Below are 26,155 nucleotides of genomic sequence, written 5' to 3'. Positions count from 1 at the left end.
CATCTTGAGCAAAGTTCAACATTCACTTCTGCTGCATCTTACACCGGAAGTTGAAAGATGGTTAAATAGCATCTTGATAGTTTATTTCGATGAGATGCTCATTGCCGGGAAGTCTAAAGATGAGATTGCCATCTTGAAGAAGTCACTTCGCACGCAATTTGCTATGAAGGATTTAGGAGATGTAAGTCACTTTCTTGGTATGTGTATCAAGAGGGACAAAAATGTAGAATATTGGAGTTATCTCAAGAAATGTGTATCCACAAGGCCTTGCAACGTTTTAATATGCAAGGGGGGGAGGCTACATTGAGTAACCCCCAATGTAGGCACATGCAAAACTTAGCAAGAATGATGCTCCCAAATCTGATGCTGAGAAAGCCGAAATGGCAAAGGTGCCATATTCTTCTTTTCATCATCACTCTTCTTTTCCTTGTTGTTGCTTCTCTTCTTACCCTTCTTCTCGTTGTTGGTGGTGTTGTTGGAAGAACCAATTGAGGCTTCGGAGCCTGACTTCTTCCCTGTATTGAAGCGTTCCTTGTCGTCCAACACTATTGGACTGCACCACACGTGGGGGATGAGCTCTGTGACAAGCGGAAGTGTAGCTCGACCCTCTTGAATCACTATCATCTTGCTGGTGGAAGCCTTCCCAAGAGTGTGGACTAGGCTACAACATCCCAAGTGTACTATCAAGCTGTGGAAAGAGGTGGCATCGGTCGAAGAATCTAAAGACAAACTTGCTGTGCCATTGGGCAGTCCCAGAGACAATGACGTTGACTCTCCAAAGGGTGGTCACAGACTGCACATGCTGCCGAGAAGCCACTGTGTAGCAACCAACTCCCAACTACGGTAGCTCTATGCTCAACTAGCCACTGAAACATAGTAACTCTCCACAACTGCCTACTATGCCACAATCACTCCCAGAATCTAGACAAGAACTCGGTTGTGAGACCCTCCTCTTGCCAGTGAAGTGCTACAACAAGGCGAGCCTCGCTTTGGGCTGCTGGTTTTTGGCTTCCCAAAGGAGCTGTGTATTGGAAGAAAGGAGTCCTTGGGCGATCGGCTGAAGAGAAAGGATCTCGCAAGAACCATTCTTCCGGGTCCCATTGCACTCATACCAAAGGGCGGCTCTCCCAAGCCCAAAGCTGTTGTAAGGATTCTAGGTACTAATCCTTAATTAAGTACTTAATAGTACTGAAACTCATGATTAAGACTTAAGAAACTTAAACTTGACTCACAGATAGACTCAGAAGACTCTGTGTTTGATTCATTCATGATTGAAATGTGTTACAAGGGCGTTCTTATATGGAAACTGAAGAGACACGGTGCAGAGACATGACCGTAGATCAAGAGACATGACTCTAGTCCAATAGTCGTGTCCTTCTGCTGCAAAGTCGTGACCCTTTGGCATAAAGGTGCAGCCATTCGCTGAAGAGGCATGGCTATTCACCGAACATGTGCGACTCTTGGGTGAAGTGGCACATCCTTTCGAGAATAGGGGACCTGATCTCGTACCTCTTCGTATCTTCAAAGAATCAAGCAAGAAGGTAATACCAAGACAAAGAATACGTCACAATCGTGACATTCCCTTCCATTTAAAATAAAATCCATGGTAGTTGAAGAAATTCCAGGAGAAGGAAAAGGTATTGTTGTATTGCTTCTGCATCCAAAGCTCTTTCTGTTATGTCTCATGTCATGGCACTGTTATTGACCGTAACTATTTTGCCAAACTGAAAACGGATCATATCTGCAACTTGTCTCATCTTTGTCAAAAGTATCAGTATCACATCTGCAACTTGATTAGTGCTTTCGTCAAAGTCATTTGTAACTTCGAGCTTTGTTCAAGAAAAGATTGAATCTTTATCTGCTTTGAGTGAAGTTATTGGTAAACTGACTTGAATTTTCTATTGAGTAAAGACCATTGGTTGGAAATCTGCAAGGTATTTCATTGGTTTATCTGGAATAGTAAAATTCTCCTGACGGGATTTTGTAGACTGAGATTCAGTAGTGCTTGAAGGTATATCCATTTGTAAAGGTTTATTAAAAGAACAAGTTGTGTCCAAAAATTTAATTGCAGCAACTGAAGTCATGCTGCAAGAGTCTGTATGTGTTTTATCCTTTGCACCGCTGAAGGTCAGGATTCGAGTCTTCAAGTTTGAAAAATTGTCATTCACCACTGTATTTGGTATCTGTTCAGAAACAAAGACTTTATTCTGCAAGGGAGCGGTGACGAGGCGACTTTTTCTGCCTGGATCACGGCCCAAGAAGGGATTATGTGCTTGTCTGTTGTCACACAAGAACCAAAATCTTCTGAATCTTCAGCTGTTTCAGCGGGTTTTAAGGCTTCCAATTGAGAAGAGGGAGGTCGAGGGAGCTGTTGCCTCTTAGACCTTTAAAGGATCCTCTTGCACAAGGAAAGGATCAATAAATTTTCAGCTATACCACCATCAAATAAGAAAGACTTAAATGTAGGGCATGGCTCGCGAGGAGGAACTTGTCTAGCGTCGCGACATTCACGACCGAGTACTCGACTAGGGTCGGATATATGTGGCACTAAGTAAGCCCATCTTAATATTGCTGATGATCCTTTGGAAGCTTTTTGTTGCTGCTTTTGTTGGTGATGATTCGAATAAGAAGTAGGTTGCTTAGAACTGTAACATTTCCAAGAATATTCACGGTGAGACTTTTGTTGCTCACACGAAGGTGCTTTGTGTCTAGTTGTCTCTGAGAAAACCATGTTTTGGGTGAGAAATTGGTTCCGAAGCCATTGGTTTGAGTGGTTCTTTCTCGTCGACCACTGAAGCTCCAAAAGAAGATGGCGAATAAGCAGCATTAGTCGTCCGAGTGAAGGGGATCGGGGAGCACCACAGACGGAGAGTGAGAGAGAGAGAGAAGGAGACACACAACACAGATATGGGTGGGGAGACTGTGAAGTGGCAGCTCCCCCTATACAGTATACTCACTATAAGTATAGGGTAACAGTGGGCGGGCGCCCATGACCTGGGCGACCGGTCAAGGCGCATAGGCCTTAACCCCAACAACCTCCCACTTAAAGGCCAATGTGCCTTTAAGCAAGATCTACTAGTGTACAACTAATAGAAGGTGAGATATTCTCTCAACCTATGCCCACTGAATCTCGATGAGCTAGTGCATCCGGCTCTACTGATAGACAAACATCCTGCTGCGGAAGCCACACAGAGCTAGCTCCAAGCTCTGCAAAGAGTCTACAAGAGCTCATGCACTCTTGCAAGTATCGGTCCAATACCTGCAAACCTCCCCTATGCTCTATGCCGAGACGAGTCATCGAACAACTAATCAACCCTACTGCAAATGCTCCCACTGCAGCTGCTATGTCGGGCCTCGAGATCAGCATCTCGTACATGAGGACACCGAATGTTGATGCAACCCTGGCAACCTCTGCCACCTCCAACTCAGAACTCAACTCATGGCAATCCTGTCCCCTATCATAGAGACCATGGCACTCTGACTCCGAGCTCTGGAGTGACTCCTCGTGCCCACCACATATCACATGTGTACCAAGAGTATCCATATGTCCTGAATCTGCATCAAGCTCTGGCATAAGCATATCAAGAAATGACTCCACAATAGCCGACATCTTAGCATCCATGTGAGTCATCTCTGTCATCACCTCTGATGACTCATCCTGCTGTGACTCACTAGAGCTGTCCCGCTGTACCTGTGCATCCGTAGACGCAACCTGCACAACAAGGTCACTGCTCTGCACTCCATGCAAAGCATCTTGCAACCCACAAGCAAAAGAGACTCGCCTGCTCTTTCGCTCTCTACTTGGCTGCATGATCACAGAGACAACACCCTCTCTCGCGTGATCCACATGCAATGGGTAACCTGTACCACTCCTGGCACCTCTCGCAATCACTAGCGAACCCAAATGCATCACAAAATCTCGCTCTCGTAGCGAAATCTGACATCCACAATCTCTAAGCTGACCAATCGAGATCAAACTCACTGTCAAATCTGGTACATAGCGCACATGTCGTAACAAGTAAGATGCACCACTCGGTAATGACAGTCTCACATCTCCTGCACCTGCTATCGCATGCACCGATCCATCAGTCAAACGTACATTGCCAAGCATCTCGCTAGAATAGCTACAAAACCATTCACGATGCGGCGTGACATGAAACATAGCATCTGCGTCTAGCAACCATTGCGAAGGGAGTGCACTATCCACATGTATAGCATCTCGTGCATAGCTCGAGGTAAAAGTGATATCCCCGTCACTAGTATACTCCGACACTACATCTGTATCAACTGTCAAAGCAACTGAGTCCATGGCATCACTACATACATCTCTGAGATTGCCATGTCTCCTACGATGTCGCATACGACGAAAATAGCGTCGTCTAACGTGTCCAGAATGACCACAATACCAACATGTCACCTGTCGGTGTAATCGTGAATGTACATGTCTCACACGAGTCCGTGATGACTCATATCTATTATACATTTCATGTAATTTGCGCCAAAGTGCTCTCGAAGTAGTCTCATACATAACAAGAGCATATATAGATTCCACAAGGTGCAAAGAGAGTGTAGATAGTGCCATCTCCTCTAGCTCCTGCCATTGATCGTCAGACATGTTTGAAGGTCTACCTACATCACCACTCAATGGTCGATGCAACCCTCGTTGTGTCAATGCATCAAGCATACAATCTCTCCATGCTGCAAAGTCTGACCCATCAAACACGCGCATCTGTGAGAGGTCACAATCTGATCGATCACCTGTCTCTGCCATGAGCACAAGTAGCAAGCTAGATAGCAAAACCACCTCACCAACAACACCTGGAAACTATCTACCAATATGGCCAGAAACACAATGTAAAACCTGTGAGACACACTCCAAAATAGAGCTCCCACAATGTCAATACAAGTCAGTCCTAAACTGGCTCGAATCGCATCAACAAAAGTCTGCAAATATGGCTCAAAACCTGATGCAAAGTTGCACCAATAACCGTGCAAAACCTTGCACAAAATCACAAGTCAATATGACTTAATCGCGCATAAATATCTGACAAAATTTTGGCAGTCTCCTTTGTAACTGGACCAAAATCTCAACAGTAAACCTCAAAGAGACAATAATATATGCCATGATGGCCAATCTGGGAATAAACTCGACCGGAATCACCTCACAAAGTCATACATATGAGCATACCCGCTCTTGCCAGAGTACCACTCAAATAATCTCAGCCATAAACAAATACACAAATCCATATATGGCATACATAAACCGCCAAGACCATGGCAACATAGCTCACTCTCGCATGAGTGGCTCTCTGGACAAATGCATATCCAAAAACTTGTGTACACCTATGAATTTGCTGGTTGCTACAGAAAATACTCCGTGTGTGTGAGATATACCAAAAACAGTGTTTTTGGGACCTGAAAGTGCACAAATAAACCTGCTGCTGTACCTGCTGTAATTCAAAGCATAATTTCAGCAAATAGACATCACCATCGCGTCCGGAGCGTGCCAAAACCCTGACCTAGACTCTTGGATCATGTAGATTTGACTCTGTATGACGGAGCTACGCAAAAAACTGCGTTTTAGAGCCCGAAAATGGCAAAAACGAGCTGCACAGTCTTGAACCTGCTCCTGCTCCACTCTGCGTGATGCAATGTCCTCTCAATGCAAGCTCCAACGTAAGAGCTCTGCCACAACAACATCCAAGCACTCGAATGTCAAGCTCTCCTCCGCCGAGCACTTCTCTAACGAGCTTCACTGAGCTCAAAAGCTCCTCTCACCAAGGAAACCGCAACCGCCTCCTCGACCAAGCTTGACCACACCAAGCTCCTAAGCTCCAAAGACAATGCTTCTCAAGCTAAAATCGCTCTGCGTGAAACTCCGCGATCGAACTCCACCGTCGACAGCGAGCGAGCTATCGCGTCGAAGCTCTCAAAGCCGTCGTGCTCTCCGCGGTCACCATAGCTCTGATACCAATTGAAGGGGATCGGGGAGCACCACAGACGGAGAGTGAGAGAGAGAGAGAGAAGGAGACACACAACACAGATATGGGTGGGGAGACTGTGAAGTGGCAGCTCCCCCTATACAGTATACTCACTATAAGTATAGGGTAACAGTGGGCGGGCGCCCATGACCTGGGCGACCGGTCAAGGCACATAGGCCTTAACCCCAACACCGAGAAGTAGTACGATGGCTTCGGAAAGAGTTTTGTGTCTGCATTTGCTTCAATCGAGTGTGAATTGATGCGAGACTTGTTGAAATTGCTGCCATCTGCTTTTTGAGAATTGCTATTGGATCTTTGGGTAAATCATTGTCGTCGCCATCTTGTGATCCAATCATGCTGAGTGCTCGGCGAAAGTAACTGTTTCTTCGAATAAGCTTAAGAACTGACACTTTGGGGGCGGAAACTACGTCTAGAGCGGGTTTCGGCTTTGGAGTCAGGGAATCAAGATTAATGATAACCTCTCGCTTGGGTAGGGTGAATTTGGAATGACAATAATCTCGTGAAGGGAGCAAATTCGCCGCAGTTTGCTTGCGGGAAATTTATCTATATACAAGAGATAGGGTACCGGAATGTCGAAGTCCTTGTCCATGGTAGAGGGGAGCCCCATATGTGCAAGGAGCCAGTGGCGAGGGCTATGTGGGAAGAGAACACACCAGTAATACGGTTGCCCACAAGGAAAAAGCCACATTGTTGTCCCATTTTCTTTTAATGTAACTCTTAGTGAGTTCACATTGAGTAAGTTTAGAGGTGGTCACTTAAAAAGGTGTGTTCACATGGGTTTAATTTAAGGGTTGGGCGGCCATTTTGAAATCATTAAAACTGGAGCTATGTATACGCTGCTGCTGGAATATATCGTAAAACAGCCAGAGTAAAGAGTTGCCGAAGGGGTGCAGCGCATGAGATTTCAGCAGCGAATTGCACATAGGGGTGCGAGCAAGGGACAAGGGGTGACCTTTCACGAAGAGGCATGCCCATTGATGTGCAGCAGTTAGCGAAGATATTCAGCCGCTAGCACAGAGAGACCCACACCAGCAGATAGATATTCCTATATACGAAAGGGTGCCAACAAAGTGAAGAGGTGTTGCCCGCGAGCACATGGGTGCGAAGGCGCACAACCCGATGGAGGGGCACACGAAGGGTCACCAGCAGAGGGTTTTCAGAAATTCACCGGGTACGCCACACACACATCTATGTTTTTGTCCTGTATTTATGTGATTGGAACAAAAAATTTCATGTTACCTGATGCTCGCATATGTGTGCGTATATTACCTCATGTTACCTCATGCTCGCATATGTGTGCGTATATTATCTTTCTTTTGCTTCCATGCAACTCTGGGAAGGGGGGAAGAGGGTAGTGGCGAGGGTGAGAGGCTCACAACCTTCGGGTCCCGGGAAAAAATTTGCTCTGATACCATTGTAAGGATTCTAGGTACTAATCTTTAATTAAGTACTTAAACTTATGATTAAGACTTAAGAAACTTGAACTTGACTCAGACATAAGACACAAAAGACTCTGTGTTTGATTCATTCATGATTGAAATGTGTTACAAGGGCGTTCTTATATAGAAACTGAAGAGACACGATGAAGAGACATGACCATAGGTCAAGAGACATGACTCTAGGCCAATAGTCGTGTCCTTCTGCTGTAGAGTCGTGACCCTTCGGCGTAAAGGTGCGGCCATTTGTTGAAGAGGCATGGCTATTCGCCGAACAGGTGCGACTCTTGGGCGAAGAGGCACATCCTTTCGAGAATAGGGATCCTTGATCTGGTACGTCTTTGTATTTGCAAAAGAATCAAGCAAGAAGGTAATACCAAGACAAAGAATACGTCACAATCGTGACAACTCCCAGTGTCCTGACTCAAGATATGCCAGGTCCGGATTTGTGACACAAGTCCTCCCACATATGCCCAAAACCCGGATTCTCTTAAAACAACATTGTGCAACTTGTGGTGCCTCTATTGAGACTCTCTGAAGATGACCCTCTCTCTGAACCTCAAAAAACATGTAGGGTATTGACTATGAGCAAGCCCTAACAGCAATGAGGACCTCCAATCGCATGAAATCCCCCATCCAATTGGAAGCTGCTTCCTCAAGAGGGGTATGCCACTCAGCAGGTATAGCCTTTGTAATATCCTGACACATGCTCTGCACCCCTCTCATGCCTCGTAGCTGGATGCTCTGAATTTCCTTGGGAAGGCCTGAAAATAGTAGCGAGTTTTCGAGAGTGCAGGTTGGATCCTCTGCCATGGGTCCCCAAGAAACATGAGGCCTGTTACCAACCAAGTGTTCTCGCTGTATGCTAACCATGGGGTTCCAAACAAGAGGCTGCCTCAGGCGCTCCTCCATGCATGTGAGCTAGTGCTACTCCAGGCCACTTTGCAGCTGCTCTCAGGACCTAAGCAGGCTCGCAACAAAGCGGTCCTCCCAACTCCTGCTCAGGCCAACTCGATGCATCCCTTGTACTCTTTATAAGTGCCCCATGGGACACTCTTTTAGAGCATCTAGACGTAGAGCTTGAAGAGTTGGTTCCATCGGAGTGGTACCCACTTGAATCAATAATAAAGAAATACCGAAAGGGGCGCTAGTCTTTTGGGCCAATGCTTCTTGGCGTGGAACTCCACCGTGCGGTGCCGTCTCTCTCTCTAGTAAAGTTCAATGATTTTGAAGTTTGTTCGTGTGTTGCTATTGATTTCTCACTTGGAGTGTCCAAGCTTGTAACATACAACTCCCAATGGAACCAGCGCTTCAAGCTCTGTGTCTAGACGCCCTAAAAGAGTGGCCCATGGGGCAATTATAAGGAGTACAAGGGATGCCTAAGAGCAGAGCCCCAAAAACGTAAGGTTCAAAAGAATCTCACTCAAAAGCATCTGGTTCTAAGCTAGCACTCAAGTCTCCAAAACCAGCCAGCCAAAAAAGTGGAAAAACCGTACAATATCCCATGTCAGGAGCAGCGCAAAAAGTAGAGGTTCTGTAAAGTAAGCCACGTCAGCAATTCAACGCGAATTTTGAGATTCCATATCGGTCACCACGCCATCAGCTTGTCACATACCCCTCTCTTAAAGAACGTCTTCAATTACACGTGCAAACGGCTCATCTTTTCTCTTATCTGCAAAGCATAGTCAAGTTAGCTCACGACCGGAAGGTCACTTAGATGTCCTAGTGCTACGCAACTGATCACGGATGCAAATACCACATAGAGAGAACTATTCACGACACAAAAGAATGTGGCTTAGATCAAGAGATCAACATGGACCACCTTCCTAGAGAGAGTGAATGTGTGACTGGCCAAACGAACGCATGGATCTGATGTGTCTATGACCTCAACGTAGAAACCCTAACTCTAGAACCCGTCACACCACTATAATCACTTCCGGCGAGGGACCGGGCGGGAACACAAGGATAACTACAAAACTCACACTTTACAATACTTTAATACTTCAAAAAAGGAGAGAGAAACATGACTCGGTGGAGTTCCGAGCCAAGATGCGTTGGCCCCAAAGATTGGCGCCCCTTTCGGTATTTCTTTATTATTGATATGCAAAGGTACAAATCCCCCAATCCTATTTGAGGGGTCCTTCAACATGTTGATGTTCCCCCAAACACACCACTGCTTTGCATGAGGCAAGGACTCCACAATGTGTGACCAAAACTTTGCTCATGCACTTTGCCTCATTAGGTGCATAAATGTTCATGAAACTCATGAGGCTATCGTGAACCTGCATAGTAATCCATTGGCCCTGCTTGGCACAATAATACCTCTACCCACAATGGCCTACTGCCATGAGTCCGCAGTAGTCATACATATACCCCCCTCAATGCCTCCAGGCCCAACAATAGCTGACCAGAAAGTCTCATAGTGGCTATGCAAAATCTGACCACATCGCCGAATGCGGCTCTCATAAAGATGGTGCTTCTGAAGCATTAGTATATCAATCATACCACCCACAAGACGTCTCTGAAGCTCCTGATAGAAGCGACCCCTTTGAGGCTGAAACTGGGGTCCACCTAAACCTTGCACATTCCATGAGACAATTCTCATGGGATTAGTGAGAAAAGACCGATGCTGCAACAACAGCCAACCTCGCTATCTTCGAGGCCGGCTTGGATGCGGAGTAATTCACATCCGAGCAACCCCTAGATAGGCGTGTCTGTAGTGACTGTCCCACCTAGGCCCAAGCTGAGCGTGCAGTCCGAATGGCTACATCCTTTGTCCAAGAATTCTCATGTAGATATACATACCGAGGGGAGCTCTGAGTGTCGGCAGAAAAGTTAACTACAATGTGCCTACATCCAGTTGCATCCGGAGGTGGCACACTGAACTTGGCTAGCGGCTAAAGTGTCTGTATCAAATCTGTCACCCGTAGGTCCCCTGTGCGGTGTGCTCTAAAGCCTAGACCTGAAGCCATTCAAGGGCTGTGTGCAAAGTCCACTTTGTGTGATCCCTGTCACACAACGGAAACCTACCGCTGTATCCAAAGCCTTGGTTCTGGCGGCTAGAAAGAGGACGTGAACTCGGAAACAAGCTGCATCAAGGTCGGAAGATGAGTTGCCAAGGAATCGGGTGAAGCTGTAGTCCAAGAAATCCCACTGTTGGCCAATGTCGAAATTGGCTAGCCCATGGGGGACTACCGCAAGAGGAGAGACGTGTACCAAAAGTGGCGTCCTCAAGTAGGGTTGTCCCTCCCGAGCCATTCGGCTTGTAGTGAAAGCACTACTAAGACAATGTCGAGTTGCGGATGCGTGTTGAGTCCCCTGCGTCGGAGGAGTGTGGGATGGGTCGGGTGATGAAGCTGAGGGCCCAGCGGGGGGGAGGGTGGGAGCGGGGTGGGGGTGGGGGGGGCGAAGGCGGGGTGAAGGAGTCTATAGAGGTAGAGGGGGGAGGGGCTGGCGGCGGTGAAGCTGAGGTGGTTGGAGGCTCCCTAGGGGACTCTTGCTGCAAAGGGTCGAAACGGTTCCTTGTCGCAACCCAATGCTGTTGGGCTGCAGGAGGTTGTTCGCCGGGAAGGGGGGGGGGGGTCGGTGTGGCGAGCCCTTGTCGACGGCAGCCGTGCACCTGCTGCCAGCCATCCTTTGGCTGGTCGCTGGCCTCTGTCGAATTGCTAGCCTGAGTGTCCTGAGTACCTGTTTGCTGTGTATCTTCAGCCTTGGGGGGCTGAGCATGCGATGCAGGTCGAGATCTCTTGCATAAGTGGCCATCTGTTTGCAAATGAAGCATTGGTTTAGGAGTCGCGAATACTCCACCCTCTGGCGTAGCCAACCACCGCTCACCCTAGGTAGAAGGACTACCTTCGGGAGGGTATGAGTGTCTCGAACCAAAACGCGTATTGTGGGAATATTGCAGCCTTGGCAACAATTGAAGCTATTGGGAGGTACCCTCTCCTAAGGTCGGGGAAGCAGACTAAAATGGGAAAATGTGCTTCCTTGGCAAAACATTTGAAGCTAGGTCGAAACCATGGTGCCATTGTCGGAAATGGGCCCTGACCACTCGGATGGCCAGCAGGCTCATCGAAATGACTTTGGCAGCCATCTCGTGAGTCTCGAACTCGGTCTGGTAATATCCTTGCCCGAGAAGCTGTATGTCGATGATCTTTCTCATCTCGGCTGGGAGACGGGCCTGAAGGAGGTCGCGCACCTCACCTCTGCTAGGTCGACTGCCAATGATCTTGTAGATAACAGAGGTGGCTTGAAGGCGCTCCATCTATGCTCTGCAAGGCTCGCTTGCTCTGTTGGCGACGGAGCAAGTTAGATGGTCGGCTCGACGGGGTCGGACGAGGGGGCTTCATCTGAGTCCCTCTGAGGCGGAGCATGACCTCCATCTGTGTCTGCTATTGAGAAGGAGGGCGAGAAGTGTTCCTGCTGGGGTGAATTTCGCTGATGAAACCAAGCCGCCGCCGCCAACCAGAGAAGAGGCGGGAGTGAATGAAGGGGGGGGGGGCTGCGGGTAATGCGGGTTGAGACGGCACGGGTGGGAGGGCAGCGGGCGAGGGGGACTGAGGTGGGTGGGAGGCAATGCGAGCGAAGGGGCTGCGTGTGAGATGGGCAGGCGAGGGGCAGCACAAGGCAACTCGAGCGGGGGGACAGGGTGGGGGCAGTGCGAGCGAGAGGGGAAGGAGGGCGGGAGGGGAAGGGATGCGCAGGTCGTGGAAGCAGGAGCAGGGAGCTTCCAAAATGTGGTGTCGTTACTGGGTGTAAAGGTTCTGCTTGCTGGATCAATTCTAGTGGTCCACGTCCAAGAGCCAATGGCCAAAAGATGCTTGTTTTGATATTTCCTTGGCTGTTTTTGCTTTTATCTCGTGCATTGCCTTCGTTTTATTGAGTTAGTTTTACTGCTTGTTTTAACAGTTTTCTTGTTTTTAAAGCTGAAAGTTTGTTCACACTGTGTATATGGTGGCAGAGTCGATGGTTGCCTTGAAACAGTTGATGGCTAAAATCGAGAATCGAAAGTGTGCAGATTGTAATGCTAGTGATCCCAAATGGGCGTAAGTAGCATGACCTTCTAAGGTGTTGGAAGATTCTTGTGATGGGTGCATAAGGAGATACTACTTGAAATTTTTATTTTCTGTGTGTCTAACCTGCGTGTGCTTAGAGTTGTAGTCTAAACTCGTTGCAATCAAAGCTGCACAAAAATAAAACAAGTTGGTGTATGATAATTCGCCCCGACTCTGCATCCACCTAAGCCTTTCAATTACATCACATAACAACTACAAGAGAAGATTTTTTGAGAGGTGGCCTCTTTTTAAAATTTTATTTAGTCCTTTTCAACACATAAGCTGAAGAGTTTTTTTGTGTTGCTTCAGAAACAGCCAAAGTTGGTACAATCAAACCTGATTCATTATCAATATTACTTTAAAAGTAGTGATTAAGAGAGGTTTCTGGCAGTAGGAATAGCATCAACATATTTAAACCATGGCAGTTTAAGGACATCGTAACCTCTGAGTTTCATCATATGGAAATCATTATGGGTTAGATATGAACTCAACGTTAAGAAATGGCAAAGTACAGACTATTGGGGTAGCCAGTTCTACTTCAACTTGAGTCCTGAACAATCTTGAATGATGCCAAATCTTCAAGAAAGTTGGGAGGACTGAAATGTGCACCAGTACCTTGATCAAATAAAGTTAGTGGTTCTGGTTCATGGACATGTTTCCAGGTGTAATGGGATGCATTAGATTCCTTGTGTCAAGAGGCTCTTATCCTTGTGTTGAGTCTCTTATGATGTTTGCGGCATGTTCATGTAGAGGAGCTTCTTAGTTTGTGGTTTGTCAGTTAGTCAAAGGCAGGATTTTCAGTGGTGCATGCTGGATATGACCAACTTTTCATATGCAGCCTTTTTGTTTTGTGGAGGTCTAAAGAGCAGATAACCCCTCTCTATTGCACAATAGGTTCTTTCTGATGATATATTACTCCTTGTTTCAAGGCTTAGCTTCTCTTTCAAAAATGGCTTTTAAAGTGCTCCACTTGAGTATACTATATGCATTCCTCCTTGTCTGTGGCAATCTCCTCTATCCGTGAAGACTTTTTATAGTTGATCTATGATTGTTTACACCGTCATTTGTTACAACTAATAAATGGGCTCGTTAAGTTCCCCCCAACAAAACTTACACTGGAGCTTTTCAAGGAACAGCCTACACATAATGCAATGGTCAAAGTAACAAATATGTTAATTAAATATATTGCCAAGGTTACGGGGTTGAATTGGACTACATGTGTAGGTTTGACCATTTTGAATTTTTTCAGTGACGTTCTTCTTTTAGTTATTGATTTGTGACTTAGTGCTAGTTTGCTGGTTTTCAATTAAGAGCTTCTGGTTCAATAGCTGTATCATTGTTCAGAGATGTGATTTTCCTTGCTATTAGGTTTACACGGGATCAGCTTTGTTAAAGCTATCTTTTTAACTGTTCAAAATGATTAAACAGTTCTCTCTGTTTTGCTAACTCTTGGTTGTGCTCATGACTGCTGGTGAGGAGACTATAATGGATTGATGTAATGTTTACATTTTTTTTTCTTGTCCTTCCAATTCAGATCTTCTAATCTGGGGGTCTTTATCTGCATCAAGTGTTCTGGTGTCCATCGAAGCCTTGGCACCCATATATCCAAGGTAATTATTTTCTTTCCTGGTTGTACTTGCTACAACATCATCATACTCTCCAGTCTTAGCGCCCCCCTCTCATTGCTGGTAACCTATTGCTTTCGCTATACCACACAGAAAACCTGAATGGTTAGCCGTGGTCCTTAATATCCCAGGAAGATTACCTATGTCAGTGCTAATATCTCCATGTGACGTGGGCACAAATTGCTTATGACTGAAGCAGCCGAATCCCCGCCTTGTGCTTAACTGACATGGTTTCTTTGACAACCATTCCTTTCCACTGCCTATTACCACCTCAAGCTGCCCCTCATAAAGTTAGAATGCTCTCACATGCCACCAACACCAACGAAGTGTATAATAATCAGGAGAATATTCCCTATAACTAGGGAATATCTTCTTTGTAGCTTTTTAGACCCTTTTTGCCAAATCTTTTTGTATGTCTAGGGATTGGCAGAGAACCTGAATGTGATCATTTGCCACAAAGCTATGGTACTGGTTTATTAGAGATTGTTTGTCAACCTATGCCATGCTGCTTGGTTTTTGACGTCATATGAGTTGTAAAGAATACTCTGGGGACAAAACTCTATACTATGTGCATTTGTATCAGTAGTGTAGAACATTATAATTGTCCACTCTGCAAATGTGTCCAGTCAATCATCGTGCTTCTGATTTTATGCATGCCATCAAAAGGTTCTGATAGATAGTTGCAGGCGTTTTGTAAAAAGCTTGCATTTGCAGCAACTTCATCCAACCTGTTTATTCAAAGGCCATGGTAAATAGTTCCTTTTACTATTGTAATAGATAATAGAGAAAGGGTACATTGTCAAAGAAATGGGGGACACTTAGGCAGAAGGTTTTAGAGGGATTTTGTAATCGAATTAAAATGCACAAAAAAAGAGTGGGTGGGAGTACTCTAGGACAGAGTAGCAATGGAATTGAAGGCATTGTTATAGAAAGATCTCATGATTTCTGATACATGGTGCACTGTATCCTATTCAACGAGCGTATGTCATGGTTTAGAAGCTGGCGCCACATGATTCAGCTGTAGGAGCTATGTGCATGTGCAGCTTAAGAGGCATTGTTATAGAAAGATCTCATGATTTCGGATGGAAATACATGATGCGCTGTATCCTATACAACGAGATTATGTTATTCATGGTTTAGAAGATGGCGCCACACGATTCAGCTGTAGGAGCTATGCGCATGTGTGTCTTAAGAGGGTAAGAGAGGAGTAGACATCGCTGTCCCAGGACTTGAGCACTGGCAGGATAAAGAAATGGGGAAGGGTTTTGTTACTTATGTGTTTGCCTAGGCAAGGCATGGTTGTGGAGAATTGGTGGGTGGAAAAGGGCAAGGGGAGGGGGAAAGTGTTTATATAAGCTGTATAATTGTACAGTGTTTGCTATTTTAAGCAGTATCTGTTTAACACGTGGCTGTGAATTCCAGGTTTTATCAGTAACATTAGATGAGTGGACAAATAGTCAAGTCGAAACGATGTTGGAGATTGGTGGTAATTCTTCTGCCAATGCAATTTATGAAGCTTATGTTCCTAAAGACGCTATAAAGCCTTCACAAGATGCATCGGTTGATGAACGCTTGGACTACATAAGGTAGCCTTATAAACCCTAGGAAATTTCTGATATAGAATTTCGACAAACAAACCTTTTTGTGTTCCAGGCGTAAGTATGAAGATCAAGAGTTTGTAAAGCCAAGTCTGCGAATAAGTTCGTCAACTTCATCAGGTTCAAAGCGCTCAAATCATTCTATGAAAGGCAACCTGTCAAGCAAGTCGAACTCCGGGATATCTCAGACGGTTCGCAACTCTGGCCTTTTTGGACTGAGTCGTACGTTACGGAACAGCTGGAATAGGAAAGGCACCAAAGAATCTGATGCAAATCTTTCTCTTGTATGATTATAATGACACTAATTTGACTTGAAGTTGTAGTAGTGTAGCTTTATGTCACAACTTATTTTAGTGCTCTGATAATATTGAGGCTTTTCAGGCGTTATCTTTTCGTATAACCAATTAGGGAAGTCAATACTTCCTGTGTATTCACATGCATCGTTCCAAGAGATGGGAGGGATATTTTTCAGACTGGTTTCCTTTTTTTGGTGTTCCTCCCCTCCCCCCGCCCCCCAAACACGCGCACACACAAAGTGGCCCGCTGGGACAAAGGGAGATTGAAGTGGTGGGTTTGTATAAAGAAACACACACAGACAAAGCGGCCTGCTGGGGGAAGGGGAGATTGAAGCGGTGGGTCTGTATAAAGCCAGTCCTATGGAAGGACTTTACAGTGTGAGTGAGTATGGTGGGCTTTTCTTTCCCCTAAAACTAATGGCTAAGAAAAGGGTTTTCTAAAAAGTGTTAGCGCCTTTCCCACCGTTGTGAGGTTGGAGTATTTTGAACCTGATCTCTAATGCTTGTGGCAAAGTTATATTGTCTCCAAATTTTGGCAGTTATGTATGATTGGAGACAAATTGTCAAGCTCTTTGTCTCCTTTATCCCGTAACGGTACGTACGGTCAAGGAGAAGCTCTTGGAGATCTTCAAAATCAGGCTTTGACCTTGGTGTTGTATCCACTAAAGTAGCAACAAGATCTCACATGTTCTTGTCTCGCATAGCCTCTTTTTGGGTCTCCGAAGCAAACCTCCATCCTTCCTTTTCAGCCTCAAAAGCTAAGTGCCATTCTTCTCAGTCCGCTTCCTCTTTCGGCCCCTCAAGACGCGACTCATCTTGCTGCATCATGATGTCCATCACCATCTTCATCATAACTTCCATGGGATTGAGTGGAATGGGAGGGGAAGAAACTGGAGAAAAGGGAGGAGGAATAGGAGGTGGAGGAGGGTACATTGTTTTGGATGGGGTTGCCATAGGCTTGGATCAGAGGCATTTCTGCATTATACCTCTCAATGCCGAGTGCAGTGACCACTGGGGGGCGGAAATTTTTGCTTTCTAGATATGTGAGACAGGGCTACCCACTAGCATCATACTTGTTCCTATTTGTGGCAGAGGCTATGCCAGGTTTCCTCATAGCTCAGCAGCCTGCCCTGAGAGGTTTGCCATAAATAGTAAAGGAGCTAGATTTGGAGAATTAGGAGTATGTTGATGATACCTTGTTCTTGCTGTATCTTGCTTGGATTGACAAGGCGATAATCTCACAGCAACATACGAATAGAAATAAAGATTTTAAACATTTAAAGTTCAAAGTAGTCACGACACGAGGTGGTGGAGTTCCACTCCTAGATGCACTCACTCCAAAGTCTGGATTCCCTTTCTGTATTTCTTTTATTTTAAATAATCCAGAGAGTAGGAGGTAAAGATTGGCTCGCTGCTGCTGTTCTCCCCCCCCGCCCCCCTGTTCGCCATCCCACCTCCCTGCCCCCTTGCTTGCCATCACTCTCCCCCCCTACCTGCTCACCCCGCCTCCCTGCCCGCTGCCCACCCACCTCCCCCTGCCATGCGCGCCTGCCCTGCCGCTTCTGCCTGCTGCCCGCTGCCCTGCCCGCCTGCACATTGCCCCTAGTCCATCTCCTCGCCCTCTTCAATTCTGCTTGACTGGTCTCGACAGCACCTTCGACGTGCTTGGTCCAGCAGGAGGTCTCCATTCGCTGACGCCTCTTCGCCCTTTCTCCACAGCAGCAGACATAGATGGAGGCTCAAGCTCCGCCACAGAGGGACTCCAATGAAGTCCCCTTGCCTGACCCTGAGCCCACCATTCGACTTGCTCTCTCACCGACAGAGCAAGCGAGCCTGGCGGCAGAGGTGGAACGCCTTCAGGCGACTTCTGTCATCTGCAAGATTCTCGGCACTCGACCCAGCAGAGGCGAGCTGCGTGATTCTCCAAGCTTCCCTTCTCGCAGAGGTGGGCAAGATCTTGGATGTTCAGTTCCTCGGACGCGGCTACTACCAGATAGAGTTTAAGACTTCCGAGATGGCGTCCAAGGTCATCGCGATGAGCCCCTTGGCCATCCGAGCTGTTTGAGCCCACTTTCGATAGTGGAGGCATGGTTTTGATCCAGCTACAGATGTTCTGGTAGAGGAGGCAGACCTTCCCATCTCCGTCTGCTTTCCCGGTTTGAAGAGGGAGTACCTGTCACTTTTGTCCAAGATAAGCTCATAAATTGGGATTGTCCTGGGGACACCTCACACGGAAACCTCTGTAGCTGCTAAGGTGGCCGGCATCCCCTCAGTACGTGTTCTGGTTAGGGACACCCACACTCTCCTGAAAGTCATCCGGGTGAGTAGGGGTTGGTTCCGGCAGAGCGTGGAGTATTCGGGCCTCCAAATCAGTGTTTCATTTGTCGACAGATGGGCCATCTTGCGAAGGCCTGTCCACGGAGGAGACCCTGACTTGCACCACAGGACCAGCCCCAGCCCTCAAGGGCTGACCAACTGCAACAGACAGAGTCACAGAGGACGCAGGCAGAGCCACGCTCCGAGCCGGGGCTCAAGCAGAGGAGGGTTGACATCAGGTTCGTGGTCGTTGTTGGCAGGGGCCACCGCACCAGCCTGGCACTCAGAGTGGTCCGCAGGCTTCTGCTTAGCAGCAGTGGTTTTCCACAGGGAACGGTTTCGACCCTCTTCAGCAGGACGAGGTCCCTGCTCCAGCCTCCACCTCAACCTCACCCGCGACAACCCTTCCTTCCCCTGAGTTCCCCCCCTCTTCCGCCGCCCCCCCCCCCCCCCCCCCCCGAACCTTCTCCATCTCACCCTCCTCTCTCTGCCGCTCCCCCTCGCCCCCTTCTCCCTCGAGCTCGCGCTCCCCTGCTCCCGCTCCATCTCCGCAGTCGTCCCAGGAGGCAGGGCCTTCCTCAACTGCTTGGAGATCTCTTGGCAGTGCTTTTGCCACGAGCCGCTTGGCGAGAGAGGGACAAACCTTTCTTGCGACCCCCTCTTCTGGTGCAGACGTCCCCCTTTGTAGCAGTTCCTCGTGGTTTGATGAGCTTTGACATTCGTCGTCGTTGGGATTTCTTTGCCTACGACTTTACACGGTTTCTTGGTGACCCCTCACCAGACCTTGAGGCAGTCTCCTTGAGAGTTCATGTACTGTTCCTTGCAGCTAGGGGGATAGAGGCCTTGGACTCAGTGGTTGGCTTCTCTTTTCCCCTATGAGGTAGGGACCAGGCTGAGTGGACTCTAGACTGAGTGTTGGAGTGGCTGCGGACACATTCCCTAGAGTTCTCTCCTCACATGGGAGACCTAGGGGTTACAGAGTTGCTTCAGACTCTGTGGATGTTGGCCTAGTTTTCTGTGACACCTAGAGACTGAGCTGGATGTAGACACATTGTGGTTTACTTCTTTGCTGACACGCAGAGCCCGCCATGTTATGTACACATACATGAGGACTGTTGGACAGAGGAGGTTGCTTTCCTGAACATCTATGCGCCCAATGTGGCGAGTGCACGTGCAGAGTTTTGGTCTCAGATTGTTCAGTCTCTGCCGTAGGCAGAGCAATGGTGCATTGGGGGTGACTTCAACATGTTGGAGGACCCCTCTGACAGGATTGGAGGTAGCCATACCACTGTGCATGGAGTTGAGTTGGCAGCTTGGGAGAGGTTTTGTATGACTGCGGGTTTCAAATGTGTGGCAATATTCTAGCTTTGTGAGGTCCCCAGCCAGCGTGCCCTTCTCTCGTTCGGACCGCAAAGTGGGAGGAGTGAATCTATCTCGGATAGATCGCTTCTACACTAGTGACCCCTTCTATGACTTGGGTGGGATAGTTGGCATTCTGGATGAGACTTCCTTTTCGGACCATGCACTAGTGGTCCTCACAGTGACAGATAGGCAGAGGAGGGGGAGCACGATGCTACCGAGCCGCATTAGACGTTGTGGTCAGCTTTTGTGTGGACGATATGAGACTTTTTGGTCAGCTGCATTTGGATCTGGAGGCATCCAGGGTGGGGTATGTATGACTATTGCGGATTCTTTGCAGCAAGCCATTGTGGGCAGAGGGATTATTGTGCCAGGTACGCTTGAATGGATCACTATACAGGTTCAGGGTTGCCTCGTGGGCTTCCTGAATATGTATGCGCCCAATGTGGCGAGTGGACGTGCAAAGTTTTGGTCACAGATTGTTCATTCTTTGCCGCAGGCAGAGCAATGGTGCATTGGGGATGACTTCAACATGCTAAAGGACCCCTCTGATAGGATTGGAGGTAGCCATACTACTGTGCATGGAGTTGAGTTGGCAGCTTGGGAGAGGTTTTGTATGACTCGGCGGGTTTCAAATGTGTGGCAGCATTCTAGCTTTGTGAGGTCCCCAGACAGCGTGCCCTTCTCTCGTTCGGACCGCAAAGTGGGAGGAATGAATCTATCTCGGATAGATCGCTTCTACACTAGTGACCACTTCTGTGACTTGGGTGGGACAGTTGGCATTCTGGATGGGACTTCCTTTTCAGACCATGCACGAGTGATCCTCACAGTGACAGATAGGCAGAGGAGGAGGAGCATGATGCTACGCATCCCTGAGAGGGTCTTGCTGGACTCTGCGCTCAGAGAGCGAGTGGTGGCTCTCTGGATAGAGAACTTAGACATGTAGGATTCTCCGGTTGACAGAGTGACCTCAGGACTTGCTCATCTTAGTCGACTCTTTCTTCAGGAGTCTTCAGCTCGCCTGGCTGCAGCGAGAGAGGAGGAGCAACATCTCTGACGGGGCGTTGCTTCCTTGCAGAGGATGCAAGAGTCGCATCCAGACAGTCCTTGGTTGGAGGATCAGTTGCAGCAGGCTCGCCAGGAGCTCGTCAGCATAGAGGAGAGGCTCCACGAGTTTGCTTTTCATCGACAAGGTGGGTGACAGAGTGACGGGCGCTGCTTTCTTTGAGGCAGTGGCGTCAGAGCCAAAGGACATGCATGCAGTTGCTACTGACTTTTACCGTGATCTACTGTCTGCAGAGCCTCAGGCAGAGCGTTAGGATGCATATAGAGAGCAGGTGCGGGCACAGAGGCCTTGTCTTGTGATTGAGGAGATGCGCCCGAGGCTTGAGCTGCCAATTCAGCTAGAGGAGCAACACACGGGCCTTACAACACTTCCCCGTGGTAGCTGTCCAGGTGAGGATGGTTTGACTCCCAGTTTTTTCTTGGTGTACTATGACTTGCTTTGCTCAGATCTCTGCAGCGCTTTTCAGTACATCTTGCACATAGAAGAGATGCCTGACAGCATGAGTGAGGGCCTGATTTACCTCATTCCCAAAGAGGGTGGCTTCTTGGATGAGATTCGACAGTGGCGGCCCATCACCATCCTCAACTCATCCTACAAAATTCTTGCCAAGGCTCTGAGTTTGAGGATCCAACCACTTCTAGAGAGCATTATACATGGGACACAGACAGGTTTTGTCAAGGAGCGTAGTATCCTTGACAACATCTTTACTTTTTGGGAGGCTTCTGCCCTAGCGCGGCTCCGTGGTGAGGATCTGGTGATACTTATTCTCGATTTTGAGAAGGCCTACGATAGAGTTGACTGTGATTTTTTCGAGGGCACTCTACGCAGGATGGGCTTCTCAGATGCTTGGATCAGAGGTGTGTCAGCTCTGTACAAACGGGCACACAGCCAGGTACTTTTGTTAGGAGGTAGAGGTGATCGTTTCATGCTCACACGTTCGGTCAGACAGGGCTATCCTCTTGCCCCCTTCCTCTTTCTGTTCTATGCGGAGGTAATGAGCAGGTTCTTGGTTTCACAGCACGTTGGTTTACGTAGCTTAGCGATCCCTATTCCGGGAGATGAGCTACCGGATGCTGAGTTTGCAGACGACTCAGCCTTGTACTTGGATGGCCAAGAGGCCAACCTTCACAAGTGTGAGCAGGCTCTTGAGACCTTTTGTTGTGCATCAGGCGCACTGATCAACTGGAGAAAGACAGTGGCTTTCTCGGTTGTTAGTGCTCCTACGCCTGATTGGATGCCAGGTGAGGGTTTCAGGTGGATTCCCCCAGGGACTGCAATTCGATACTTGGACTGTCAGGTTGGCTTGGACTTGTCTCCTGAGCAGCAGATTGCTCCCCTCCTCCTGTCCATCAGGAGGAAGTTGTTACATTGGAGCTCCGCACGACTTTCTCTGGCTGGCAGAGTTGTAGTGGCCAACTACGTGTTGGATACTACGTGGTAAATCACTTCTTGTTGGATCTTTTCGAGTTCTTGCATCAGCCAAATAGAGAGGCTGATCAGGAACTTCCTTTGGTCAGAGCGTGACACTGAGATAGCCCGGGCCAAAGTGGCATGGCAGGCCATCATTCTCCCTTGTTCTCAGGAGGGTTAGGGATCATAGACCCAACACAAAAGAGGAGAGCCCTTCTAGGGATGTTTATTGTTAGAGGACTTCTTCCAAGGGAGGAGCCCTGGAAGGAGTTTTTGCTTCAGCGGCTTAGTGCTAGAGTGCCTCAGGCTGGAGGCCCTTGGCGACCTATGACCAGATGGATTTTCACAGAGATGCGCAGTTGACTGGAGGACCGCTTCGCTGTGAGTCTGCTCGGATCTTGGGAGCAGTTGCTGAGAGGCCTGGAGCAGCGTCAGCCTATTTGCATGGAGGAGCGCCTGAGAAAGCCCCTTGTTTGGAACCCCATGGTTAGCACTCAGAAAGGCCACTTGGTTGGTAGTAGGGCTCATGTTTCCTAGGGTCCCATGGCAGAGGGTCCATCACGCACTTTACGTGATTGGCTACAGCTCTCAGGCTTGTCAGAGGAGCTTCAGGGCATCCAACTATAGCGCATGAGAGGGTGCAGAGCTTGTGTGAGGACATCACATAAGCAATACCAGCTGAGTGGCTCACACCTCTCGAGTCAGCAGCGCCCAGATGGATGGGGGCCTTCACACGACTAGAGGTTCTCATCGCAGTTCGGGCTTGCTCAGAGACTGTATCCTCCTTGTTCTTCGAGCTACAGGGTGAGGGTCGCTTACACAAAGTTTCAGTAGAGGCCCCAGAGGTGGTAGAGTGCCTCTGCTGCTTTCAGAGGATCCGAGTTGTGGGCATCTGTGGGGGGACTTGCGTCATTGGTCCTGACCCTGCAGCTCTTGAGACTGGCCACTGGAGGCTGTGGGCCTAGGAGTGTTGTCCACTGGCACGAGTGGAGTGAGATCTTGGAGAGTGGTTTTGGAGGGACCCTTTCTCCTTAGTGGACCATCCAAGTGTCCCTTTCTTTCATTACACTGTTCGATTGGGACGTCACATAGTGGTAGCACGGAGAGAGGCTCGTCTTGCTGCAGCACCTCATTGGCAGGAGGAGGGTCTCTCAATTGAGTTCTTGGCAGCTTTTTTGGGAGAGGTTGTGGGACTCCAGACAGCCGCGGCGAGTCACTTTGTTCCAGTGGCTGGTTGCACATCAAGCTACAACAGTTGGAAGCTGGCTTGTACATAGTGGTCTCTCGGCAGCATGCGCAGCTTGTGACCATCTTGTGGAGAGTCAGCGCCACTGTCTTTGGGACTGTCCTTTGGCACAGCAGGTTTGGCTTCGTATTCTTTGGCTGATGCCAGCTCTTTCCACAGCTCGGCAATACACTTGGGGGGCAGCTGCTTGGTCCACTCTCACAGGCCTGACACTTCAATTTGAGCTATCGTCCACCAGCAGGATGATAGTGATGCAGGGGGTCGACCTACACGCTAGCCTGCTACAGAGCTTACTCCACAGGAGTGGTGTAGTGAGAGAGAGGAGTATTGGGAGCTCATCTGCGGCCTGACACTCTGGTTCATATGGCGGTCCCACTGCTTCCGCATCTTCGAGGCTCGCCCTGTACCACCAGCAGAGACTATTTGGGATCTTTGGCTAGAGCTGATCCATACTCTCAGAGGACAGTTCGAGAGACTCCAGGGCAGCTCCGACCGCATGCGAGAGTGTAGATAGGCTTTCATTCGACTCTTGCGCCCTGGGCCTTTCTTCACCATGGTCCAGGGTGTGCTCAGATGGCACTACCGTCCACCTGTGTGGCTTTTCCCTCCTCCCATCTCTTGATTTAGCCCTCATTGTACATATGCTGTTTTTTCATTGGGAGAGTCTCCCCCTCATGATTGTTGTAGCCCTCTCTTGTAGAGGTGGTTGTAGCCCTATGGGCAGTTTCATTAACTAATAGAAGGATCTTTTTCTTGGAAAAATAAATAAATCCACAAAGCACAACTGCCAATGAGTCACTTTGCAGATGTGCAACCATGCACTGATTGGATGAGAATGACCTCCTTGACTCATATATAAAGGCACTGAGGCCCAAGAGCATTATATATAAAAGTTGGTGCTACGTCCAAAAGAAACTATCGAAAATCGGACGCCGAAACTAACTATCAACACGCAGAGGTCTGACATGCACATCTAACCCTACGTATATGTGGACACGCTATTCCTACTACTAGGGTTTCGGTAGCCTAGGAGGTGTTATGGCACCCTTGTGAGCCTGTACGTGGGCCGTGCATGTCCAGGCACTTAGAGTAGTTGCATACCCTTTGATTGCACAACCCAGGATCATTAGCATCATGACCCAGTAGCAAGCATTAGCACTTTTCACCGCATAAACCCAGTTTCCGACCGCACGTGGGAACCACCTCTTATAGATCATTTAATTAATATTTGACTTATTAGTTGCAGAATTGTGGGGCCTCTTCTCGCACTGCTCGATCCATCTCTTGGGAGCTATAAAGGGGAACCGAGGGGCCAGGGCGCCAGTAGAGAGCAGAAGAAGGCAGAGATGCAAGGAGGCAGACACCCAGCAGACCGGCAGCACCTCAGGCATCTCCAATGTTTTTCTCTAGAATCAGCCCAGCGTTTTTGGGACCAAGAAGAGCAGTGCTTTCAGCCATAAAACCAGCGTTTTCAGTTCTCAACCCTTAGCCTCACCGTACCGCACCCGTTAGGTCGCAGATCCTCGCCGCAATTCACCGATTGTTGCAGATCTGCCAGCACTCAGTTTTCAGTCCATAACAAACAGCGTTTTTGCAGATTCAGCCTTAGACAACCAGCGTCTTTGCATTCTCAGCCTTGCTTGCATTGACGGTTGCAGGTCAGCCTCGTAAAACCGCCGCAGTGCAGATCTAGCAGAACACATAGCGTTTTCAGATTTCAGCCATTGACAATGTCGTTGCTGTCGTCGACATCACTATTGTCATCGACATCATCGTCACCGGCATCATCGTTGCGGTCGACATCGTCGTTGTCAAGTACCATAGCATTTAGAAGCATTCTACCAGACTCTGTGCAGTCTAAAGCAAATACCTCTCTAGCAATAGAGAGGGGGGCCCTTTGAGGGGGGTTTGGGACCCCCATTTGGTGTCGTCTTTTCTCTCTCTCTCTCTCTCTCTCTCTCTCTAGCACTCTCATTCAAAGTTTGCATTCCACTCTCTTGTTTTGGTCATTGTACATTCTCTCATTAAGTCAAGGAAGGCTCTCCCTTCCTGTCAATAAAAGGAACCTTGAGTACCCACTGATCACTCGTCCTGAGCCATACACCATCATTCACTACCGCTGCACATTACATTGATATCAGAGCCCGTTGGTAGTGTTCGGTATCATCACTAAAGGAAAGAAGCACAAAGAATCACAATAAATTATTTTTGGTTGTTGTGGTCGCACGTAACCCAAGACCACTTGGGTGTGTCGATCCCTAATCTGTGTTTTTGAAGAGTGGTAGGTAACCCAAGAAAGAAGGGCTTGTCTAGCCTCCTGTCGTTCCTCTTTTCCACTCATTGAGAGCGGAGCTTGCACTTAGCGGCAGGCTAATCGACGTGAGGTGGGAAAAAGCAACCTTGGTGTGAGCACAAGGCCGCCAAGGGGTGCACCCGTAGGAAGGAGGTGAGCTTGGGTAAGAGAAAAGCCTTCTTAAACACAAGTTGCAAGCCAAGAACCCCGAGTATGCAAAGACCCCAAGAACCCCGAGTACTCAAGAACTCAAGAACCCTGAGTACCTAAGTACTCAAGAACCCAAGAACCCGAAGTACCCAAGAACTGAGTGCATGGTCATCACCCGAAGTGGAATGGATACTTTGAGTGAATGTGATAAGCGTAGAGTTGGAGAAGAAGAAGTTTCTACACCAGGAGGATTGTTCCTCGATTATCCCCCATCCCCATCTAAGCCACAGATTGCACCAAATCC

At 48.1% G+C, this 26,155-nt stretch overlaps 1 protein-coding gene across 2 annotated transcripts in view; it reads left to right on the top strand.

Annotated features, from left to right (window-relative positions):
* Positions 1–26,155, top strand: part of LOC147464919 (ADP-ribosylation factor GTPase-activating protein AGD12-like) — a 203,942-nt gene that overhangs the window by 51,312 nt on the left and 126,475 nt on the right. The window contains exons 4-7 of one of the 2 annotated variants that reach the window (XM_086517071.1): positions 12,399–12,483; positions 14,027–14,102; positions 15,540–15,703; positions 15,771–15,999. In XM_086517071.1, coding sequence (XP_086373197.1) covers positions 12,399–12,483; positions 14,027–14,102; positions 15,540–15,703; positions 15,771–15,999 — 554 coding nt within the window. The remainder of the gene's footprint in view (positions 1–12,398; positions 12,484–14,026; positions 14,103–15,539; positions 15,704–15,770; positions 16,000–26,155) is intronic. The other variant, XM_086517074.1, reaches the window with a different exon arrangement.

This window comes from Adiantum capillus-veneris, chromosome 1 (genome assembly GCF_014529385.1).
Source record: "Adiantum capillus-veneris isolate H3 chromosome 1, ASM1452938v2, whole genome shotgun sequence".
Taxonomy (NCBI): Eukaryota; Viridiplantae; Streptophyta; class Polypodiopsida; order Polypodiales; family Pteridaceae; genus Adiantum; species Adiantum capillus-veneris.
Note: the sequence above shows the minus strand (reverse complement) of the source record. Positions and strands in the feature narration are given on the sequence as shown.